Source organism: Plecotus auritus, assembly GCF_963455305.1.
Source record: "Plecotus auritus genome assembly, chromosome: 6".
NCBI lineage: Eukaryota > Metazoa > Chordata > Mammalia > Chiroptera > Vespertilionidae > Plecotus > Plecotus auritus.
Window position 1 is genome coordinate 89,910,308 of NC_137773.1, and position 23,078 is coordinate 89,933,385.

The window sequence follows — 23,078 nt, forward strand, 5'->3', positions numbered from 1 at the left end:
CATATGTACACAATACCCACACACACATGCTCAGTACCCATGTACTTTGCCAGGGGGCCTGTGAGTTGTGAGGAAAGAACCCAAGTGCTGGGATGGGCTAGACGGGACAGGTGACCTTGGGCAAGTCACTTCCCCTCTTCAGGTCTGTTTTTCCATCAGGAAAATGGGGACAGCAAGGCTCATGGGGAAGCTTAAATGAATTCTCCAAATAGGATGTTTGGCACCGACCAATGGCCAAGCTGGGTCCTAGAGGGCCCTGTAGGCAGGGGACCCCTTTAGTCCTGGATTGCAATGTGTGTGGGGTGAGGGGACAGGGCAGTGGGTGAGGATGGGCATTTTGGGAGCCCAGAGCAATGGCCTTTACTGATTGGCACAGAGCAGTTGAGTAGCTGATTGCAGGGCATGGCTGTCTTATGCGCCAGGCTCACTCTGCCCTCTTCTTACAGCTGACCCCCCAGTCTCGCCTGCCATTCCAGGACCCTAGAAGTCTGTGGCCAGGCGCCCATCCTCCCTGTTTCAGAGGGGACTCTGTTCTGTGACGTCAGCCCCACTCATCCCTCTTGCAAGCCACCAACTGTCAGGGTTCCAAGGAGAGGATGCAGCCATGCAGGGGTCACAGCGCAGCCTTCTCTACTCCCCTCCCCGGGGCAGGGGATGAGGCTGGAACGTGGGGGATCTGCATACAGACATCAGAAGACCTACATGCAGATGATTTAGCCCTTGGGGCCTTGTAAACTGGATTCCAGGCGCTCTTGGCCTGGCTACTGTGAGTCCTGCTCCCCGAGGGCCAGCTCTAGAAGCTACACTGAGGATCCACGCTCTGGGCCCTGCCTCCTGTGGAAAACAGCACCATATTAGCACTTGGTCAGTGAGACTGGGGTGGGCGGGCCCTGGATTCCAGAGGACTGAGACCCCTTTTCCTGGACCCCGGAGGCAATCCCACCCAGGCCCGTCCACCACTTTGCTCATGACCACTGACTCCTGTCTGGACCAAACCTTACCTGGGGCCTTGGCGGAGAGGGGAGCACCAGGAAGGAGCATCTCAGGGCAGGGTGGACTTCAGGGGGCGCATGCCAGACTCAGTAGCTGGGCCTGGTGGTCAGGGCTTCCTGCCAACTCACCATTTAACTGTTCACATCCTTCAACATCCAGGGTGGATTCTAGAGTCCCTCAAACCAAACTAGGCACCTCCATCCACAATGTGGCCCCTGGAGGAAGGTTCCATCATCCTTCCCATTGTACCAACGAGAAATCTAAAACTCAGGTCCCCTGCTGCTCAGGCTCAGGTGAAGCTGGACCTGCCCCAGGCTAGAGTCAGGACCTTCATAACCAGGAGACCATCTGAGGGCGCTGTGCAGTGCCCAGGTGCTCACCATCAGCCATGCTAAGATGTGTGCTTTTTCCAACACTACCAAGCAAGGAACTCAACTCCGACACTACCTGGAGATAGTGTCAGATCCCATAGAAGAAGGGCTCGGTCCTACAAGCTGGTCCTCCCCCACTTCAGCTGCCAATTGCAAGTCCAGGTGCTTGTGACCAACTGGCTCTAGATCGTTCAGTCCTCAGAGAAACAGGTCACTTACAGGTTTATTATAAAAGGGCGTAAACCAGGAACAGCCCAAAGGAAGAGCTGCACAGGGCAAGGCTGGGGAAAGAGAGCGGAGCCGCCATGCGCTTCGTACCCACCACCTTCCCAGCACCTCCCCAGTTCACCAACCTGGAAGCTCATCAAACCTTTTATTTACTTAAATTTTTAAATCGAATTTACTGGTTGATAAAATTACATAGGTTTCCCCCTAGCCGGTTTGGCTCAGTAGATAACAGTGTTGGCCTGTAGACCGAAGGGTCCCAGGTTCAATTCCAGTCAAGGGCACATTCCTGGGTTGTGGGCTCCATCCAAAGTGCAGGAGGCAGCCAATCAATGATTCCCTCTCATTGTTGATGTTTCTATCTCTCTTCCTTTCTGAAATCAATAAAAATATATTTTAAAAAAATTATACAGGTTTCAACTGTTCACCAAATCTTATTGAAGTTTTTAGAGAGCTTAACCTGTAGTCTCTCCCTGACTCTTCCCAGAGGTGGCTGGGAGTTCCCCTCAGTAATCACCTGATCTTTCTGGTGACCAGCTCCATCCTGGGTGATCGCACTGGAAATTCCAAGAGTTTTAGTAGCTCTGAGCCATGAATGGGGACAAAGATCAATACATATTGTACCACACCCCTGCATCTGGCACCACCTCCAGCCTTCGAGACTCATCAGCCTGGGACAAAGGTCCCTTTTGAAGACCGTTACTCTTCTCCAGAGCTCCCCAGCCCCCACAAAACCAAGAGCTGTCCTCTCAGCCTATACTCTGGGTGGTGAAGCCAGGTGTCCTGGGTTTAAGGACCAGCTGTGCTACTTTCTGGCTGTGGGACCTTGGGCCAGTGACCTCCCATCTCTGGCCTGTTTCCTCACCTGCAAGCCTGCGGTACCTGCCTCACGGGGTGGCTGTTGGGACAAGGGGGTAAGACAGACAAGCCTGAGAGAAGCCACTGAAGAGGGTGGCCCTTGAGAGTTACCTCCGTCAGCCAAGAAGCCTTCCCTGACCACCATGCTCCACGCACCCCAGGCTCTGTTGCCCTATTTCTCACTGGAACTAAATGCTTGCCCAGCCGAAACCGGTTTGGCTCAGTGGATAGAGCGTCGGCCTGCGGACTGAAGGGTCCCGGGTTCGATTCCGGTCAAGGGCATGTACCTTGGTTGCGGGCACATCCCCAGTGGGAGGTGTGCAGGAGGCAGCTGATCGATATTTCTCTCTCATCGATGTTTCTAACTCTCTATCCCTTTCCGTAAAATATCAATAAAATATATATAAAAAATAAATAAATAAAAAATAAATGCTTGCCCACATGTCTGTGGGGTCATCCGAGTTCCCTGCGCCCAGCACTACCATGGTTTTACCTTGGATGCTTGTCTAGTGGACAAGTGTTGGATAGTTGGAAGGACTGACCAAACCCCATTTACAATGGCCTGCCAGGCCTCCCTCTCCCCCCTCACTGGGCCGAGGGGGCTGACCAGAACCCAGGAAATCAGAGAGCCAGGAGTCTGCATCGGCTGCTTTATTAAAGAGCTGGTGACTAACAGTCCCCAACCCAGCCCCTTCCCCTTCTATAAAAGCAACTACACATGAACCGGGGCCCCCATCCAGTGGTGTTGAATCCCAGGCCACAGTCCTTCAAAGGCGGAGGAGGGCGTGGGTCCAGTTCACACGGGCAAGGTGCTGGAGAGGGGGTGAGGAGGCGGAGAGTCCTGAGACTGTCTCTGTGGTCTTGCCCTCACCCAGGATGTCAGGACACTGGCCCCTGGAGAAGCCAGGGCTCCAGAGCCAGGGGGTCAAGGGCCGAAAGAGGGAGCAAGTCAAAGGCTTTTGGAGCCAAAGAGGCAGTTCAGGCCCCCGGAGCCCCCTGCCCATGAGCACATCCCCATGGCCATACTTGCAGCCAAACATTCACATCCACATCCACTCCATACACAGGCAGGGGGCTGCGAAGGCCCTGGACCCACACCCTGGACCTCAGGAATGTCTCTGGATTGGTACCCAGTGGGCTGGTCCTCGGCAGCGGGGCTGCTAAGGGGGTGGGTCCTCTGTTTTGCTACTGATTGGCGGCCTCACAGGCATCTATCCAATCACTATATACATCCACTGGTTCTGATAGATCTGAGCCGCTGAAGTCAAGGGCAACTGCTGGCATCCGACACCTCCCCTTTCCCGTATACACCCCTGCTGCTCACGCTGATGTCAGCTAGACCCCTGCCCTGCACACTATCACCCCACTTAAGCAAGCAGGTAGCACCCATTCCTCTGAGTGGCCACAGCCCTGCACAGGATACACAGCAAGGCCCGAGATGCAAGGGCTGATTCTACCCCTTGCCCTTGAGCAGCCCACCCTGGGCAGGGCAGCCCTGACCACCCCATCCTCACCCCCTGGATAAAGCCCAGTTTCCCAAGGATACACGTGATGGGCGTCTGGAATTCCTCTAGGCACACAGTACAAGAGATGACTCCGGTGTTACGGGCACGGTCCCTGGAATGGGAGGAGATAGAGGGACTGATAAGCAAAGAGGCCTGTATTTAAGGGGGAGCCCATTCCCGACTGAGGGCAGGGAGGCCCCATGAGGCAGGATCCCTGGCCCCCATTCCCCACTCACATTTTCACGTCACAAGATTTCTCATGATTGCAGAAGGGGCAGGTGAACTGGGTCTCTAGGGTGCCTGTCATCTTCTTTTTGGGGGGTGGCTTTCGTTTTGACTTTCTGCGCCCCATGTCTGCAGGAGGGCAAACCTGTGAGGGGAGGACAGATGTCAACGACTCACGGGACCCAGGAGGCCCTCCAGATGTTCTGGGAAGCAGCCGGGAAGATGGTGCGGCAGGCCCACAGTGAAAGGAGGACTTGCACAATGGCACCCTCTGGAGACAGCAGACAATTCCAATGCACTTTGGGTAGAGGGGGTGAGAGCAGGTTCTAGATTCTAATCCTGCCCCACCCCCCACTTACTACATGACCTCCAATAGGTTACTTAATCTCTCTGTGCCTCAATTTCCTTATTTATAAGATAGAGATGAGGTTGCTACCTCAGAGGGGCTGACAGAATCCTAAGTGCTTGCATTGTATATGGCCCATCCATCATTGGCACCTACACAGGAGGCCACTGTTCCTGGTGAGGATAACAGGAGTGACTGACAGGCCAGTTGCCCAGGGCTGGGCAGAGCCTAAGTGCTCTGGAGCCGATGATTTTTAGGAGCAGCTGCTCCTCTTGTCAAAAGACATGCAAGGACCACCCAGGAGGAATGACACTCAAGGGATTTGACAGAGCCTCCGACAGGCTCCCTGGGCAGCCTATCCACAGAAGAGGGGTTACTGGACAGAGAAGAGAAATGCCATGTAGAAGGCTGAGGGGCAGGTATCTGAGTGCTGGGCTAGCAGTTGGGGACCATGCAAGTGGGGGAGGGGCAGGCTGAAGAGGGAACAGAGGGATCCTGATGGCCAGGGAGAGAAATAACAACCTCACCCTGTGCTTTTAAGGGACTGAGGAATACAGGTTAAAAGTCTGGGCAAAGATGGAAGTCAGAACTGGGACAGGGCTGTTTGGGGAGGAGAGAAGCAGCTGGCGAGACTGAAGAGACAAATCAGTGGAATGAGTGGGTATGGCGAGAGACGGAAGAGTCCACAACGACCTCCAAGGTTGTGATGGGCAGGGGCTCTATCGAACACTAAAGAACAGTGTTGTTAAAAATTAGTTAGGTGCCATTGGGACATATGTCTTAGAGGCAGAGACCACTGAACGAATCTCTATGCCAGGCGCTGGGCTCAGGGCTCTGCATTCACCATTCCTGAGCCTTCCAATGAGCTCCCCCTCTCTCCCAATCATACTCTGTCTTTCTCTCTCTCTCCACTGCTGGTTCTATGATCATTCCTCCATGACAGGGGAGGTTGGCAATCTGCCAGAAGACAGACCAGAATTTCATTCATATGTAGCAATCACTTTCTATGTAACATCCTCATTCATTAAAAAAAATTTTTAAAGCCTGGCCAGAGTGGCTCAGTGATTGAGTGTTAACCTATGCATCAGGAGGTCACTGATTCCTAGTCAGGGCACATGCCCAGGGTGCAGGAGGCAGACAATCAATGATTCTCTCTCATCATTGATGTCTCTATCTTTCCCTCTCCCTTCCCCTCTGAAATCAATAAAAATATATTTAAAAAATTGTTTTTTAACTTTTCATTACAGTTTACATTCAACATTTTGTATTAGTTTCAGGTGTACAACATAGTTGTTAGGCAATCATATACTTTACAAAGTATTCCCCTGATATTTCCAGTACCCAACTGCACCATACAGTATTAGACTGTATTTCCTAACAGGCTGTACTTTACATCCCCATAAGTATTTTGTAACTACCAATTTATATTTCTCAATTCCTTCCACCTTTTTCAGCGAGCTCCAAGCCCCTCACCTCTGGCAACCATCAGTCTGTCCTCCACATTTATGAGTCTGTTTCTGTTTTGTTTGCTTGTTTATCTTGTTCTTTATATTCCACATATAAGTAAAATCATATGGTATTTGTCTTTCTCTGATTTATTTCACTTGGTATAATACCCTCTAGGTCCATCCATGCTGTGGCAACATCCTCAATCTTAACCGAGGATGCGTCCAAGTCACTTTGTAACAAAAAAGCTGGCAGAGAACATCCCATGTGGCCTTCCCTCCTTTGCCTTGGACGGATGTCTGAGGTCCCCATAAAAACAATTTGTGCCCTGGATCCCAACATCACGTTTTCTGTCTCTACCAGGTCATTAACAAACACACTCCCATCATTAAAAAACAAATAAACCACCACAAAACAAAACACCTCCTTCTCTGCAGTTTCTAGTAGAGCTGTTTTCCCTCCTATACTCTCTCTACCACCTGCCTCATGCTGCCCGTCCCAAGGGGCAGTCCCCACTCCTCAGGGCACTGGACACACTGGTTTTCTCTTCCTGCCCTTCCCATGGGACCCTCAGAACCCGCACTCTTACACCCCTGATTCCCTGACAGTTCCTTTCACTCTGCTGCTGCTGACCTCCCTCGCCCCCCAATTCTCTAATGAGGAGTCCACAAGCTCAATCTTTGGGGCCCTCTCCTCTGCCGATACTCACCTCCATGGAGATCTCACCCAGCCTCAAGGCTTCAAATGCCTCTTCTACACTGATGCCACCTGCCTCTGTGGCATTGATGTGTCCTTTGAACCACAGACTCGCCCCTCTACTTTTCTTGGTCACACCTCCATCTGATGCTAACAAACATTTAAAAGTAAGCTGTCGAAAACTGAGCTCCTGACACCTCAACCTCCTCTCTCCCAGTCTTCCCCATCTCAGCAGACAGCAAATCCATCTTTCCAAAAACCTCAGAGGACTCATCCTCGATTCCTCTCTCTCTTACACCCAGCTCTTAATCTGATCCTGATCCTGCTGCTCCTCTAAAACACATTCAGAACCTGACCACTTCTCACCACCTCCAGGGCTATTGTCCTGGTGTGAGTCGAGTCCTGGTCATCTCTGGCTTGGATTATCACAACAACCTCCTCATTGGTCTCCCTGCATCTCCAAATGTAAATTCCACGAGGGCAGGGACTTCTGGCATTTCTTCGTATCCTCGGAGCCGAGAATTGTTCATGGCACAGAGCTAGCACTCAACAAATATTTACTGAGCCAATGAATGAATAAAGTAATGCCAGGCCCAACACTACCCCACAGCAATGCTGCAATCAAGGCAGGCAAGGTTTCTGCTCTTGTGAAACTTCTATGGTCGTGGACGAAGACAGACCCTTAACAAGTTAACTACTAAGGGAAATCACTCCAAATATTGTTAAGTCCTACAAGGTTAAACACTTCCGGAAGGGGGGCTGCTTCAGATAAGGGCAGAGTGGGAAGGACCCTCTGCATAAGTCACTTAAGATGAGACCTGAATGATGAGAAGGCACCATGCAAGGTAGTCAGTCCAGGCAGAGGGAACAGCAACTGCAAAGGCTTCGAGGCAGAAGCTTTTCTCGAGAAAGAGAAAGGCTGGTACAGCTGAAGCTCGGTGAACAATGGGGAGACGGGTATGAGATGAGACAGAAGCGGGAAGCAGCAGCCAGACCCCACAAAACCCTGCAGACTTCAGTAAGGTGTAGTCAGTTCTGGAGCCCATGCTCTCACCTACCAGGGCAGTTTTTCTCCAAAGTCCAGCCCTGGGTACCACCTGCAACAGAATCACCTGGGGGCCCTCCGAAAAGTCTGATTTCTGAGCCTCACCCCAGAACTACCCTCACTGGATGTCAGTTCTGGAGGGGTCGGGCGTGATTTGCCCGCTGCTGAAACCTCAACATGCATAGTGACTGGTACGCATTAAGCGCTCAATAACTACGTGTTGAATGAATAAATGAGTCTCCTGAATCAGAAGCTACAGATGTCTCCCCCCCGCCCCATCTCATTTTACCCGGTGACTACAATAACCCACCCCACCACAGAAAAGGGGGCTGGCCTGCCATAAAGCCCCAGGTTCCTCGGCCGGTCCTTCGGTGACGGCGGCCAAACGCGCCGACAAAGGGATGGAAGGGGGTCGGCCTCCGATCCTGCCGAGACTCAAGTGGCGGAGGGTGAGCGGTCCCTTCATGCTTACCCAGGCTTCGGCGGAGCCTTCGAGCAGCGCGCTTAGCCGGCTGGGACCCGGGGGAGTCAAGCTCCCTGACGGACCACCCTCCAACCCCCGGGCCCTCGGCGCCTCCTCCGGTACCCCGTGAGCGGTCCCGAGTCGAAGAGCACCCAGCCCGCCCGGCTCCAACGCCCTCCCGCGTGAACCGTCACCTGCACAAGCCTTCTCTCGTTGCGACAGCCTCGTTCACCCGGGAGACAGTGACTTCCGTCTCTCAGCGGAAGCGGAACCCCTTATCCCCTCGCGTCCCGCCCACCCGCAGCCGGGATAGGCCAATAAGCAGGACCCCCTCCGCCAACATCTTTTTGTGCGCATGCGTACTCTCATGGGCGGGGAGGGGAGCCGGCGGGAGTTTCGCAGTGCGCCTGCGCATGGGCTTGAGCGCTTAAGCGTACTACTTCTCTTCATTTCCCAGGGGCGGCAGTTCCCGCCTTCCAGGGGCGTTGGGCCCGGCCATTCCTGAGCTGGAAAGGTATCCTGTCCTCGGTTGCAGTATCTTCTTGGGGATGTCTTACTTGCTTCTCCAGATTCTAGCCCCAGCCCCTCGCAGCCCACCCAGCTCTCCCCAACGTGGGACACATTAAACTATCCCGGAGCTGGGGACTCTTTCCCCCTCCCCATGTGATAGTCTGTGCTTATTCTTCATCAATTTCCACCTTTGCTATAGAAAAATGAAATAAAATGACCGGTGCTAAGGAATTGCAAATACTATTATGGCTGGATCAGGGTGAGGGGGAGCTTGTAAGACGCTGTTCTCCAACTTTAACAACCTTTGGATCTTGCTACAGCTCTGCGTTTGATCATTGGTGATCTTGTAAGAACTGTTTCATTAGAGTGTTCAGAAAATAAACTTGTAATATGTATGTCAAATAAACCTATCTCCAAGGTTTCCACGAGGGGGCAGTGTTACCCTTTGAAGTGCCTTTCTGGAAGCCCCCTTCCCAGTGCTGGTTACAAACCTGAACACACACAGGTGGGATCATACAATGAACCGCTGCCTTGCAACTTGCTATTTCCACTTAATGGTCAGTACACATACAGATAACGCTTGTTTTTAGTAGCTACATAAATCATATTTCAACAATGCTCTATTTGCTGAAGGGTAGTTTTTCCCTGCCTCCTTCCCTTCCTTCACAGCTTTATTGAGATACTGAAGCATCCATCTTATATAAAAATTGCTGTTTAAAATTTTAACCCTGCTATTTTGGCTTCTGTAAATGCTTGCTTGCTTAAATAATAAGGAAAATAAGACTACTCCAGAGAGGCCATAAACATTCCCCAGACGAAGTTATCAGTGCTGGAGCCAGGCCAAGCCTTTGGTTGAGGTCTCAAAGCCCCAACACATAGGGCTCTTTAAGAACTTGCAAAGGGGACCGGAAACACCCCATATTTGAGAGACAAAGAAGGTAAAAACATATAAATAGGCAAAGTTCCTCCATGTTGGGGCCCAGAATTTGAGAGACATTTTCCTCTGGGCCTACGCATAATAATAATAAATGTAACTCCATCTCTCTAAGTGTTGCTTGGTTCTTCTCCAGTTTTCTGTAACAATACTAGAGGCCCCGTGCACAAATTTCCTCTCGGGTGGGGTCAGGGCAGATGGGGCTGGCGGGATGGGGGTGAGGAGGGACATGGGAGGTTGGCCTGCCCACCTACCCCTATGGGGTGGAGTGGGGGGCTGATTGGGAGCAGGGCCGGCTGGGGGGAGAGGCCGAAGGCAGTTGGCCAGCTGGCCCTGCCCCCTGGTCGAACTCCCCATCCAGGGGACAATTTGCATATTAGCCTTTTATTATATAGGCTAATCAACACATAATAAGCTGCATGTATTTAAACTGACATTTTATGTCTTGACATATGCATATACACGTGAAACTATACAATCAAGATAGTGAATGTTTCACCCCAAGAAGTTTCCTGCTGTTTCTTTGTAGTCAGTTCCTTCCCTGCCCCTAGCCCCTGGCACCAACTGATCTGTTTTTATTTCCTATAGCTTTATATTTTTTCAGAAAGTCACATGAACAGATTAATACAATATGTAGCCTTTGGATTTGGCTTCTTTTACTCAGCTTACTACCTTCGAGTCTATGTTGTATCTATCAGCAGTTTGTTCCTTTCTATGTTGAATTATATTCCCTTATGAAGATACTAGAAGCCCGGTGCATGAAAATTCATGCACTGGAAGGGGGGGGGGGTCCCTCAGCCCGGCCTTCCCCCTCTCTCTTTTTTTTTTTAAATCTTTATTCAGATTATTACAATTATTTCTCCTTTTTCCCCCCATAGCTCCCCTCCACCCATTTCCCACCCCACCTTCTGCCCTTACCTCCCCCGCACTGTCCTCATCCATAGGTGTACGATTTTTGTCCAGTCTCTTCATGAACCCCCCATACCCCTTTCCCCCTGAGAATTGTCAGTCCACTCCCTTTCTATGCCCCTGATTCTATTATATTCACCAGATTATTCTGCTCCTCAGGTTTTTAATTCACTTGATTTTTAGGTTCGCTTGTTGATAGATATGTATTTGTTGTTCATAATTTTTATCTTTACTTTTTTCTTCTTCCTCTTCTTTAAGAATACCTTTCAGCATTTCATATAATACTGGTTTGGTGGTGATGAACTCCTTCAGCTTTTTCTTATCTGTGAAGCTCTTTATCTGCCCTTCAATTCTGAATGATAGCTTTGCTGGGTAGAGTAATCTTGGTTGTAGGTTCTTGCTATTCATCACATTGAAAATTTCTTGCCACTCCCGTTTGGCCTGCATAGTTTCTGTTGAGAAGTCAGCTGACAGTCGTATGGGTGCTCCCTTGTAGGTAATTAACTGTTTTTCTCTTGCTGCTTTTAATATTCTCTCTTTGTCTTTTGCTCTTGGCATTTTAATTATGATGTGTCTTGGTGTGGTCCTCTTTGGATTCCTTTTGTTTGGGGTTCTGTGGGCTTCCTGGACTTGTAAGTCTATTTCTTTCACCAGGTGGGGGAAGTTTTCGGTCATTATTTCTTCAAATAGGTTTTCAGTATCTTGCTCTCTCTCTTCTTCTGGCACCCCCATAATTCTGATGTTGGTACGCTTGAAGTTGTCCCAGAGTCTTCTTACATTATCTTCAACTTTTTGGATTTTTTTTTTTGCTTTTTGCTTTTTCAGTTGAGTGTTTTTTGCTTCTTTGTATTTCAATTCTTTGACTTGATTCTTGTGTTCCTCTATTCTGTTTCTGGGTCTCTGTATAATATTTTTTATTTCAGTCAGTGTATGTTTAATTTCTAGTTGGTCCTTTTTCATATCTTCGAGGGTCTCGTTATATTTATCGGCCTTTTCTAGGATATTCTTAAAAAGTCTTATAACCGTGGTTTTGAATTCTATATCCAGTCGTTTGTTTTCCTCCATTTCTTTCGTTTGTGATCTGATTCTTTGACCCCGCATTTTCACTGCTTCCCTGAGTTGGTAAGGTAGATATTTGTGCTAGGTTTCCAATAAGGCCCAGTGGGTCTGCTTCCCCAGTTAACTGGAGGTGGACACTCTTGGTGCACCCCTTTGTGGACTGTGTGTACAACCTTGTTGAAATTAAGTCTTTATTGTTGTTGGTATCACTGGGAAGAATTGACCTCTGGGTCAGTTGGCTATAAGGATCAGCTGTGTCTATGCTGGGAGAAGTTCGGTGCTGGAGACAGCCTTATAGGATTAGAGTTGCCAAGTTGCAATAGGCTCTGTGCTCAGCTTGGATGGGGTGGAGTCTCAGTCTTGGCTTCCTGTCAGCCTTGCCCTTGCGCGCATGTGCGCTTTCAGTCCTCCGCCTTCCCCAGCTCGAGTCTCCGCCTGAGAGTCCAGACTCCCCCCACAAGAGCGTGGGTCCCCAGGGGCTCGCCTGGAACTGGGGTTCACTGCAGTCAGAACTGGGGCTCAGTGCCGTCAGGAGCCTCTGACTCCCCTCCACTAGGGAAAGCCTGTGGCAACTTCCGCAGCCTTTGTGCGCACTGGCACGCGCGCGCGTGCGCACTTTCAGTCCTCCGCCTTCCCCGGCTCCCGAGTCTCCGCCCGAGAGTCCAGACTCCCCCCACAAGAGCGTGGGTCCCCAGGGGCTCGCCTGGAACTGGGGTTCACTGCAGTCAGAACTGGGGCTCAGTGCAGTCAGGATCCTCTGACTCCCTTCCACTAGGGAAAGCCTGTGGCAACCTCCGCAGCCTTTGTGCGCACTGGCCCGCGTGCGCCTTCAGACTTCTGCCTTTCCCAGCTCGAGTCTCTGCCCGAGAGTCCAGACTCCCCCCGTAAGAGCGTGGGTCCCCAGTGGTTCGCCCGGAACTGGGGTTCAGTGCAGTCAGAACTGGGGTTCAGTGCAGTCGGAGGCTTCCTTCCCCCTTCCACCAGAGAAAGTCAGCCAGGCTCTCAGCCGCCCTTCCTCTCTGCGCGCACAAAGCCCCTTTGCCGTACCTCCAATTCTCTGTGAGCTTTTCTTTTTCCTTCTTTTTTTTTTTTTTTAATATATTTTATTAATTTTTTACAGAGAGGAAGAGAGAGGGATAGAGAGCCAGAAACATCGATGAGAGAGAAACATCGATCAGCCGCCTCCCGCGCACCTCCCACCGGGGATGCGCCTGCAACCAACGCACATGCCCCTGACCGGAATCGAACCCAGGACCCTTCAGTCCGCAGGCCGACGCTCTATCCACTGAGCCAAACCGGTTTCGGCTATTTTTCCTTCTAGTTGTAGAATTTTCACTCAGCCAGCTTTCCTGTGGTTCTGGATGGTGTCCGTTCTGTCTTTTAGTTGTAGTTTTGAAATTGTTGTGCGAGGCAGCAGTTTAGGTGTTTACCTATGCCGCCATCTTGGTTTCTCTCTCCCCGGCCTTCCCCCTCTCACAGTCCAGGAGCCCTCAGGGGCGGGAGGTGACCCGGCAATCAGGGGAAGGTGATGCCCCATCACACCTCTGCTGCTGCCACTGCTGGCAGCACAAGTCTCAGCTGGCCCTGGTTACCTGAGCCTCGGGCTGGCCCTGGGTGGCTGGGGGGCTGAGGGGACTGGGAGACTCCAGAGGCAGGCACCCCAGTGGGGCTGAGGGGACTGGGTGCCGCCATCTTGTGGCTGTGGGCGCCGCCATCTTTAAGGGCAGGACAGTCAATTAGCATATTTTTTCCTGATTGGCTCTGGGTGCCACCATCTTTGTGACAGTGTGAGGGTCAATTAGCATATTCCCTCTTTATTAGATAGGATACCAGCCTGTTTATCCTTTCAACTACTGCTGGACATTTGGGATGTTTCCAATTTTGGGACAATGATGAATAGAACTACTATGAACCATCTCATTCGGATCTTTTTGGGGATACTCATTTTCATCTTCTACTCTTTTATTTTTACACTGAAATATGTGATCCCTCTGGAATTTATTCTTGTATATGGTTGGAAGTAGGGTTCAGGCTCTGTCTTCTTGGCAATTCAACAAGGCAAATTATCCCTTTTCTATAAAGTTGCAATACCACCTTCAACCTATATCACATTCTCATGTGTTCTTGGAATTTCTGGATTCCCTCTGGGCATTTTCCTGAAGCCAATGTTGTGCTGGTTTTTATATTTTTTTAATATTTTCAAAATACATATTTTGTATTTTTAGAGAGGGAGGGAGAGGGAGAGAGGAGCAATATTGATCGACTGCTTCCTGCACACACCCCTGCTGGGGATCGAGCCCACAACCCGGGCATGTGCCCTGACCAGGAATCAAACCAATTGAACCGGTAAACTCTTGGTTTCCGGTAAACACTCAACTGCTGAGCCACACCACCCGACAGCTTTGCTTAATTTTAGTAGGGCACTGTTGTGCTGTTCTGATGACAGTGCATTTTGCTGTGTGGTAAGGCAGGTCTCTCACCTTCTGATTCATGATTCTTGGAAGCTGGTGAGGAGGTGGGTGTGGCCTGACTCTCTGGAGACAACCTGTTGCTGCTTGAGGGTGATGGTGCCCATTCTGGCACTCTGCGTGAAGAGTGGAGAGGGGCCTGATAATATCCGTGATGACTGAATCAGAAGTGGTTGCTTAGGAAGAGTGAGAAGAGTGGTTTCTGCAACTGCCCTTGAGGAACTCTGTCATTTTAATCCTTGCAGTTGAGAAGGCATCTTTCTAACAATGGCTGTGTGCTGATTGGCATTGTTCCTTGAGCCGGACCAAAGCTCTCTGAGCATCACTATCTACCCTGCCTTATTCTTTTGGGTGCTCCTGTGTCCCCAGCTCTCTGCAGAGGACTCTGTTCTTGGTGCATGGTAGCAATTACTTGGCCGTCGTGGAGGAGGGGACCAACCCCATCCCTGCCACTCACTCCCTGTGTCAGCTTTGATGTGTCACTTCTCCTTTCCAAGCTCTGGGCCCTGTGACCCAGGACATTGGGCTAATTCCACGCTTTAGGCCCCACCAATAGGACATTGGGCTGACCTCTGATTCAGACCCCTTTCTGCCCAGAGCCTCTGAGTCAGTGGGAAGAGGCAGGGTGACTGTCGCGGTTAAGATTGAGAGTCTGCCAACTCCTAGGCATGACCTTGGGCACGCAATCCGTTCAGTTTCTGTAATGTCCTCTGAGAAGCAAGGTTGATTATGGCCCTTCCCTTGCGGGTCAGGATTAGAAGTGATGGTTTTTGTTGTTGTTTTTTGGGGCATAAAGCTTGGCTGGTAATAATGCCAGCCGGGTAAACTCAGTTGTAAAGTACTTAGGGCTGGTCTTTGGGTAAGATCGCTTTGCTTAATTTTAGCAGTAACACGTGTATCTTGTAACAAATTCAACACTATGGACATCTCTTAAGTAGCCCATGGAAGGTGCCCCTTCCCCGGGTTCCTCCCAGCAGTGGCCTCGGTTACTTTGTGTCTAGGCTGTTTGGCGTCCCTGCCCTGGAGCAGCTGAAGCAGCAGTTGAGGGCGGACCAAAGGAGAAGTTTCGGTGACTGGCCTGGAGCTGGATGGCTGTTACTCAACTCTCCCCAGAGGGGAACTGGCTTCTCTGCAGCCTTCAGCCTTCAGCCTTCACCATAAGAAACAGGCCTGAGCCCTGCCGGTAGCTCAGTTGGCTAGTGTGGTCCTAATACGCCAATGTTGCGGGTTCGATATCGGGGCAGGGCATACAAGAAGCAACCAGTGACTGCATAGATGAGTGGAACAACAAATTGATGTTTCTCTTTCCCTCTCTCTCTCTCTCTCTCTCTCCTTCCTTCCCTCCCACCCTCTCTCTCTCTAAAACCAATCAATCCATCCATCCATCAATCAAAAATGTTTTTTAAATCCTCTTAAAGAAAAAGAAACAGGCCCTCAAACAATTCTACTTCTGGACTTTTTTTTTTTTTACATACATATTTGCACAGATGTACAAAAGCCTGGAATGCATACAATTCCATAACTATGTTGGTAAAAGGAAAAGATTGGAGATTTCAACAGGGCCCCAGCAAGGAACCGGTGACATAGGTGGAAGCTCCGTGCCTGTTAAAAGGAACAGCAGCAGAAAAAAAAGAAAAAGAACAAACAAAAAAAGAACGGCAGTCCTGCTCTTTGGAATGTGTCTTGTTTATTCTACAAACTTACCTGCTCATGCAGGAAATAGGGACAGGGTCATTGATTGCAGCTTTGTTTGAGGATAGCAATTGGATGCGATCCTGGCAACCCTCAGGAGATGGCTGGTTAGATAGGCAGTGGAGCAGGCACACAGTGGGGCCTCCGTAGCCGTAGCCGCAGAAGAGCCGGAAGCCACGGAGAGCAGATAGGCAGATCTCCAGGTATAACAGGCAGGGACAGGAAAGCACCTTTGGGGATGTGGGACATGCTTATTCCTGTATCTAAATTGTGGTAGGTGTTTATGGAACTGTGTGCTTTAAAAACATGGTTTTTAATTAATTTTTTTTTAGAGAGAGGAAGGGAGAGAGAAATATCAATGAGAGCCTGCCTCCTGCAGGCCCCCTACTGGGGATCGAGACCCAAACCCAGGCATGTGCCTTGACTCGGATTCGAACCGATGACCTCTTTAGTTCTTGGGCGGATGCTCAACCATTGAGCCACACCAGCCTGACTGGAACTGTATGCTTTAAATGTGTCAATTACACCTAAATAAAGTTGGTTTGAAAAACACACACACACACACAAAACCAGGTGCAGATCAGTGAGGAGACAAAGGCATTCACACTTGTCTTTATTTGCATTGAGACATACGGAAAGAAACAAAGCCGTCATAAAAAGTTGTTTCTTTTTAGGAGAGGGGGAGGGAAAGACAGGGAGGTGGGTGGGAGACCACCTTGAGCCATATGACCTTATTAGCAATTTCATGTTGAAATGAACAAAATGAGTGTTCTGTTACAGACAGTTGAATTGTGGTTAAGTAGAAAGAAGAGTCGTGGTTAACTAGAAAGCAGGTGCAGAACTGTGTGGGAAAGATGTTGTTTTGCATAAAGAGGGATGTTTTGCTGATGGAGGCACCAGTGACGGTGTGGCTGTCCCTAGGGAGATGGGCTGGGAGAGGAAGGCTTGTTTTGTACCTTTTTTTTTTTTTTTTTCCTGTTTGGCCTTTTTTTTTTTTTTTTTTTTTTTTTTTTTTTTTTTTTTTTTTTGTGCAGCAAAGCAAGCAAGAATTTATTGACCGAAGCAAAAGCACACTCAGGGCAGTGAAACAAGGAAGGGCTCAAGGAGGCACTTTTGCAAGGCTCACTGGGAAGGCAGAGAAAAGGGGACTGAGACAGGTTGTTCAGGGGGTGAGCCTGGGGCGAGCTGCTGCTAGTTGCTCCCCTGGTTGCAAGTCTTGTGGGGTCCCTTAGGGTTGGGGAGACGCCTATCTGTGGGAGAAGAGGAGGAAGGGAATGGTGTGCCCTGTTCAGTCCTTCCTTAAAATCATATCCATGTAGGGGGCCAGCTGGCTGTGGATGGGGTTAAGAGATGGAGTTACAGGCCAGCAAGGGGTGGGGGGCAGACACTCTAGAACCCAGGTGACGCAACTTGCCAGGGTCAGGAAAGGGACATTTGCAGTCTTGCATCTATTTTTTTTTTTAATGTTTTTATTGGTAACAATTTTTTTTTTTTAGAGAAAGAGGAAGGGAGGGGAAGGGAGTCGGGGGGAAGGAAGTGAGAGAGAGGAAAACATTGATGAGAGATAAACATTGATCGGCTGCCTCCTGCATGCTCCCCCACTGGGGACAGGCAACCCTCGGTATGGGCCCCAACATGGAATGGAACTGGCGACCTTTTGGCGCATGGGACGACGCTCAACCAACTGAGCCACACCGGCCAGGGCGCATCTATTCTTTTATTGAATATTTGGCAGTGACAGAAGGATGTCAGGTTCAAGAGCGTGGTTCCTGCTCAGCAGAACCACAGGCCCCTGAGAAGTCCTGCCAAGGGGCAGGGGTCCCAATGGGGCCCATGACCCCACTGGCAGGGAAGTCTCTGCCTCCGGCCCCTCACAAGTGCTCAAGCCGGGCTTGCCTGGGCAGTTTGGTCTTGAAGAGGGACTTGCCCGAGGCCTCGATGTAAGTGATGCTCATCTCTTTGGGGCTGATCTCCATGTAGGTGAAGCCGCCCAGTGAGTTCTCAACCCCGTAGTGGAAGCGCAGGTAGCCGCTGGGAACCTTGCGAAAGTGCCTCCTCGAGGGGTCCATGAAGTTACCAGCCCCGCTCAGTATGTAGCCGATGCCGTTCTCATCCTGAAGGTACTGTGGATGGAGGACTCGGGGTCAGGGGAGCCCCCAGCCCCTCAGTGAGGCCAACCACGGGCTTTGTGCCCACCTCTCTTGAGTCCGGGGTCTCCAGTCACTTTGGGCAAGCAACATAAACCCCCTGTGGGCCTCAGTTTCCCCAGCTATAGGAGTGTATCGATCCTACTTCACAAGTCTGCACTGCGTAAGCTACTGGCAACTGGTAGCCATCATGATAGCTTTGGGGGAACTTTGGGTTGTTTCCCTGGTTAAAGAACATAGAGTTTGAGGGAGCGTGACATTTAGGAGAACCCCAAACAGCAGGAGGATCCCAATGTGCCATGTGGCACATCCACTGGGGTGGTGGCCCCTTACCTGGCTCCCCACCCTACCCCACCTGCAGGTCCCTCACCTGTAGGTTGTGGTCGTGGCCACTCAGGTAGGCGGTGACCTTGTACGTGGCCAGCAGTGGCTGCAGTTGACGGACCAGGCAGTGGGTGGGCCCGTGCTCAGCAATGGACCAGATTGGGTAGTGGCCGGCCACCAGCACATAGTCCTCCTTGGCTGCCGCCAGCTGCTTCTTGAGCCAGGACAGCTGTGTACGGGCCATCTGTGGGTCACGGGGCCTCTGTGGCTGCTGGCTCAGGAAGTCATCCGAGTTGCCACACAGTGTCACTGTGTCCAGCATGAAGATGGCCACGGTCACATTGGACCGTGGGATCTTGAAGCGCAGGCGGTAGTAAGGGCTGGGGAAGTTCCTATGGAGGGCACAGGGGTGGTGTGCACACTCGTTGTGGGGAGAGGCCCCAGGGTCCGCTCAGGCCAGTGGGCCCCTCTGTGCCCCTGAGTGAGGCTTGGGGGATGGGTGGGGAGCAGGCTCACCAGCGCTTGGAGATCCTGGAGTAGGCAATTTGTGCGGAGACGTTGCCCAGATGGTCATGGTTGCCAGCCAGCACGTACCAGGGCACGTTGCGGAGGGAGGGGGCAGAGAACACATCCTCAAAGGTCTCCTGCAGCAGACAGAAAGGGCACCCTCACCCCAGGGTCAAGCAGTACCCCAATGCCCCCACCAACTCAGGAGCCGAGGACAAGAGAGACCCTGAGAGCTCTAGGTCCCCACAAGTGTCAGCGGCTTCCCTCTGCCTCCTTCAGAGTCGAAAGTTGACCACGGCTTCTCCGCGTGTCCCCCGCCCCCACTCCAGTGGCACACACCTGGAACCGCTTGTCCTCGGCATCCTGCACGCCGGTGAAGTAGAAATTGTCCCCCAGTGACAGGATGAAGTCTGTGCCTAGGATCTTTGCAGTCCTGGCAATCTCCTTGGCGTTGGCCGTTTCCCGGGCTGTGTAGAATGGGGCATTGGGGACCCCGCCCCAGTCACCCACTGCCACAAAGCGCAGGATGGGGGCAGTGCCATCAGCCAGGGGGAGCAGCAGCAAGGCTTGCAGGACGAGCAGCACTGTCCTTGTGTCCATCTGGGAGGCGAGAGACAAGTGTCTGGGGACCTGGCTGAGGCGTGGGCAGTAGACACTCCCTTGCCCTGCTGTAGCCCAGCAGGAAACCCCCGGGTGCCCTAGTTCCCAGGACTTCAGGGCAAAGTTGGCTGGGAGGGTGAGCGGGTAGGTGGTGTCCGGCCAGGGGCCAGGAAGGGTGGCCACGCAGGCCCATTCTGCCCTCCCTCATCCTGGACCCAGCACTCACCCTGGCAGAGGCACTGGCCAGTCACTTGGCACAGTCCAAGGGGCAGTTGCGTTACAGGGCAGGACTGGCCAGGGTCACCGAGCCTTTATGCTCTGGGGCGGAAATGGATCATTAGTGAGGATGAGGCAGTTTCTCCAGGGCTGTTCCAGAAGCCCTCCCCTTGGGTCATGTGAGCCGTGGAGTTCCCCAGCCATGGGCAGTGGATGGGTGGGAGTCTGGCACACAAGTGTAGCCCCACCTACCACCGCAGTCACAGCTCTGACCTGGGAGCTTGTCTGTGCTGTGGGCCTGAGGTGCCGCTATTGCATGCTGTGTGTGACCCAGCCAGACTCATCTGGGTGTCCGCGTCCTGCCTGTGTCTGAGCTGCCAAGGTCACATGTCTGCCGTGTGCCTGGGAGTCCCGTGCCCCCCGAGCAGGCAAGGCCCAGGTGTCTGTGATGTGCGCCAGAAGCTGTGTGGGGCGATGACTTGGGAGTCCCTCTTTTGTGCCTGGGTCGTGTTGTGTGCCTGCACTGTGTCTCTAGCGTGAATTGCGTGTGTGTGTGTTTGACAACATCTGAGTGTGTGTCCCAGGGTCACCCCTTCCCCCCAACAGTAGGGTCCCCCTTTTCCAGGAAGTCCTGCCCACACCTTCCTCTCCTCCCTGCCCCCATTCCTGCAGGAGGAACCCAGGCGGGAGGCAGCTGATGGCACTGCATGTGACCTCGGGCTTTTAACCCTCACACTCTCCGCAGGGCTGGGAGGCTCTCCGAGTAACCCCAGCCCCTGGGACAGGCGCCTGGGCACCGGGGCCCCAGCACGGGTGGCCCGGATGACTTACCCTCCACTCGCGGCCTCCCTCTTCTGGCCGGAATAGTCCCTGCACACTCAGGCTGCTGCCTGCAGCCCCCGCAGGGTGCACAGGGGCCCCGGGGTCACCCAGCACGGCAGGCAGTCCCTCGCCGCAGCCCAGGGTAACAGGAAGTGGGTCACAAGGACCCGGGGAGACCCCTCCCAAGGGAGTCGGCCGGCAAGTCTACACCTGCAGGGCGGGTCTCACCTGTGGTTGGCTGGGGCCCGGGGTCAAGGTCAACGCCAGGCGCCGGGGGAGCCGCGCTGCACAAGTGCGGGGCTGCCCCGCGTTCAGATAGCGGAGGCCCAGCTCCGGGCCACCCGACCCGCGAGCCCGGGGCGGGCCCAGGTGTCCTCTGGGGCCCCGCGCTCCCACCTGGCCGGGTTAGCCACGCCCCGGAATCCTGCCCAGCCACCCCGCGCCGCCACTCCTCACGGCGCTGGCAGCGCAGACACGATTAGGGCTCGGGACGGCGGCTTCCGGACCCGATTTCCTCCCCGTTCCCCCACGCGGGCCCAGAGTCGCCACCTGCCTTCACACTTGGGGCGCCACGGCCCTGGTCCAGCGCTGGGTGGGGCCTTGCCCTGGGCTGGGCCACCGTCTAGTGAGGAAGTCTCCACCCTCAGTCTTCTGGTCTTTAAAATGGGTGTGAGGGCAAATGAGTCAAATCTTCTTCAGAAAGAATTCCAAATCATGTCAATCAAAGGCCCCTCGGGAGCCAGAACTCAGTTTTTCCAGCCTCCTTAAAATTTTTTTTAATTGATTTAAGAGAGATAGATAGAAACATCGATGATGAAAGAGAATCATTGATCGGCTGCCTCGTGCAGGCCTCCCCCCCGCCCCCCCATCGAGGGGGCAACCCGGGCTTGTGCTCTTGACCAGAATCCGACTCCAGACCCTTCAGCCCGAAGTCCGACGCTCTGTCCACTGAGGATGGAGCGTCCTCCCTTTGAGTGTGACAGGGCTCAAAAGTGATTGACTCTCATCCAGTGAATAAGGTATGGAAAAGCAAAAGCTGGGAACGTCACAGTGGAGACGCCTGGCGGACACCACCCTAACCAGATGGCCCTGGCTAACATCCCAGTGGCCAGTGCTTGATATCCCGTGGCCCTGATAGAATGCAGTGGGGAGGACGCCTGACCTCTGGGGTTTCTTCCAGCAGCCGGGGGCCTCGGGCTAATGATGAGCACAATACCAGATACACTTCAGCGGAGGGATTTTCGACAGAAGAATCCGGGCTCTGCAAACATGCCCCAGTCATGAAGAAGAAAAAAGTCCGAGGTGTGTCACAGACTGGCTGAGACCCCGCAGGCGTGAGGACCCAATGAAATGTGGGGTCCTGGGCCAGAGAAAGGGCGTTGGTGCAAAAACTGGTGACACCCAACCAAAGCCTACAGTTTTGTAATTGTAACACAACCAAGAAACACAATTTATTTTTTATTTATTTTTTTTTTTTTTGCTTTTTAAATATATTTTATTGATATTTCACAGAGAGGAAGGGAGAGGCATAGAGAGTTAGAAACATCGATGAGAGAGAAACATCGATCAGCTGCCTCCTGCACACCTCCCACTGGGGATGTGCCCGCAACCAAGGTACATGCCCTTGACCGGAATCGAACCCGGGACCCTTCAGTCTGCAGGCCGACGCTCTATCCACTGAGCCAAACCGGTTTCGGTGAAACACAATTTCTTAGTAGTTACAGGTGGTTATGGCTACAGGGGAAACAGTGAGGAGCCTGTCGAAGCGCTTGGCATTAGTTTTTGCAGCTTTTCTGTAAATCTAAAATACTCCAAATTAAAATAGTTTACTTTGAAAATGGGTTTAATCCAAGAAACTTAAGAATGTTTTCAACATGTATTAAGCACTACTGTTTGCCCAGTACGGGCTGACACAGCAGTGAGCAGCACAGGCAGGAAAGCCCTCCCTGCTGGGCTGACATGCTGGAGAAACTTATATGCTAGCCATTAATGGCTCTCCTTTCTTTGGGGTGGGCGTTCTCGTCCCATTGTATAATTTATGTACTGTTTGGAGTGTTGCTTAAAAAGCCCTGTTAATTATTTTGCCAGCAGAACAAATACAGACTTCCTCTTAACATATCTGTGGTCAAATGGAAATACTAGTACAGGAAACAGGCCCCTCAGGTTCAGGGCAGGGGCTATTTTCTGGGGAGACAGGCAGGGGAGTGGAATCAGGGTGGGGGGACAAAGGGGTTGGGAAGGGCCTTCAACTCCATCCCTACTGGGTTTTTTGTTTGTTTGTTTGTTTGTTTGTGTGTGTGTGTGTGTTTTGTTTGTTTGTTTTCACAAAAAAGGGAAAAAGAAATGATCAGAACCAATTAGGACCAAATGTTAACATTTGCTTCTTCACATGGTTGGTACAGGAGTGTTTTAGGAGTAATCTATGCTTTCTGTATTTTTTTTTTAACACCACGCAAATTTATATTTTTTAGCCCTAACCAGTTTGGCTCAGTGGATAGAGCGATGGCCTGCGGACTGAAGGGTCTCGGGTTCGATTCCAGTCAAGGGCACATGCCTGGGTTGTGGGCTCAATCCCCAGTAGGGAGCGTGCATGAGGTAGCCGACCAGTGATTCTCTCATCATTGATGTTTCTATCCCTCTCTCCCTTCCTCTCTGAAATCAATAAAAATATATTTAAAAATATTTTTTAAAATATATATACTTTTTATCTTATTGTA

At 51.7% G+C, this 23,078-nt stretch overlaps 2 protein-coding genes across 9 annotated transcripts; both read right to left on the reverse strand.

Moving 5' to 3' along the window:
* Positions 1-3,084: 3,084 nt before the first annotated feature.
* ELOF1 (elongation factor 1) lies at positions 3,085-8,441 on the reverse strand. Of its 2 annotated transcripts, none has more exons than XM_080676770.1 (4): positions 8,368-8,441; positions 4,189-4,322; positions 3,994-4,064; positions 3,085-3,697 (listed from the first exon to the last, which is right to left on the reverse strand). In XM_080676770.1, the coding sequence occupies exons 2-4, from the start codon at positions 4,302-4,304 to the stop codon at positions 3,633-3,635; spliced, it is 252 nt and encodes an 83-aa protein (XP_080532896.1). In that variant the 5' UTR covers positions 4,305-4,322; positions 8,368-8,441; the 3' UTR covers positions 3,085-3,632. The 2 variants fall into 2 exon arrangements, with proteins under 2 accessions (XP_080532896.1, XP_080532897.1); XM_080676771.1 differs by having other exon boundaries at positions 8,183-8,391.
* An 8,778-nt stretch (positions 8,442-17,219) lies between these two features.
* On the reverse strand, positions 17,220-20,961 carry ACP5 (acid phosphatase 5, tartrate resistant). Of its 7 annotated transcripts, none has more exons than XM_080674850.1 (6): positions 20,915-20,955; positions 19,550-19,641; positions 19,063-19,323; positions 18,733-18,860; positions 18,263-18,608; positions 17,220-17,868 (listed from the first exon to the last, which is right to left on the reverse strand). In XM_080674850.1, the coding sequence occupies exons 3-6, from the start codon at positions 19,321-19,323 to the stop codon at positions 17,617-17,619; spliced, it is 987 nt and encodes a 328-aa protein (XP_080530976.1). In that variant the 5' UTR covers positions 19,550-19,641; positions 20,915-20,955; the 3' UTR covers positions 17,220-17,616. The 7 variants fall into 7 exon arrangements, with proteins under 7 accessions (XP_080530976.1, XP_080530973.1, XP_080530974.1 ...); XM_080674847.1 differs by having other exon boundaries at positions 20,590-20,948; XM_080674848.1 differs by having other exon boundaries at positions 20,371-20,946.
* Between the last annotated feature and the right edge of the window lie 2,117 nt (positions 20,962-23,078).

Bases quoted from the DNA above. Each gene is read 5' to 3' on its own strand.
- ELOF1 (XM_080676770.1), bottom strand. From the start codon at position 4,304: ATGGGGCGCAGAAAGTCAAAACGAAAGCCACCCCCCAAAAAGAAGATG. The intron at 4,065-4,188 runs GTGAGTGGGGAA...CTCCCATTCCAG, and splicing joins AAATCTTGTGACGTGAAAAT to GGACCGTGCCCGTAACACCG. The intron at 3,698-3,993 runs GTATCCTTGGGA...TCAGCGGCTCAG, and splicing joins ATTCCAGACGCCCATCACGT to ATCTATCAGAACCAGTGGAT.
- ACP5 (XM_080674852.1), bottom strand. From the start codon at position 19,323: ATGGACACAAGGACAGTGCTGCTCGTCCTGCAAGCCTTGCTGCTGCTC. The intron at 18,609-18,732 runs GTGAGCCTGCTC...TGCCCTCCATAG, and splicing joins TCCAGGATCTCCAAGCGCTG to GAACTTCCCCAGCCCTTACT. The intron at 17,869-18,262 runs GTGAGGGACCTG...CTCCATCCACAG, and splicing joins GCCACGACCACAACCTACAG to TACCTTCAGGATGAGAACGG.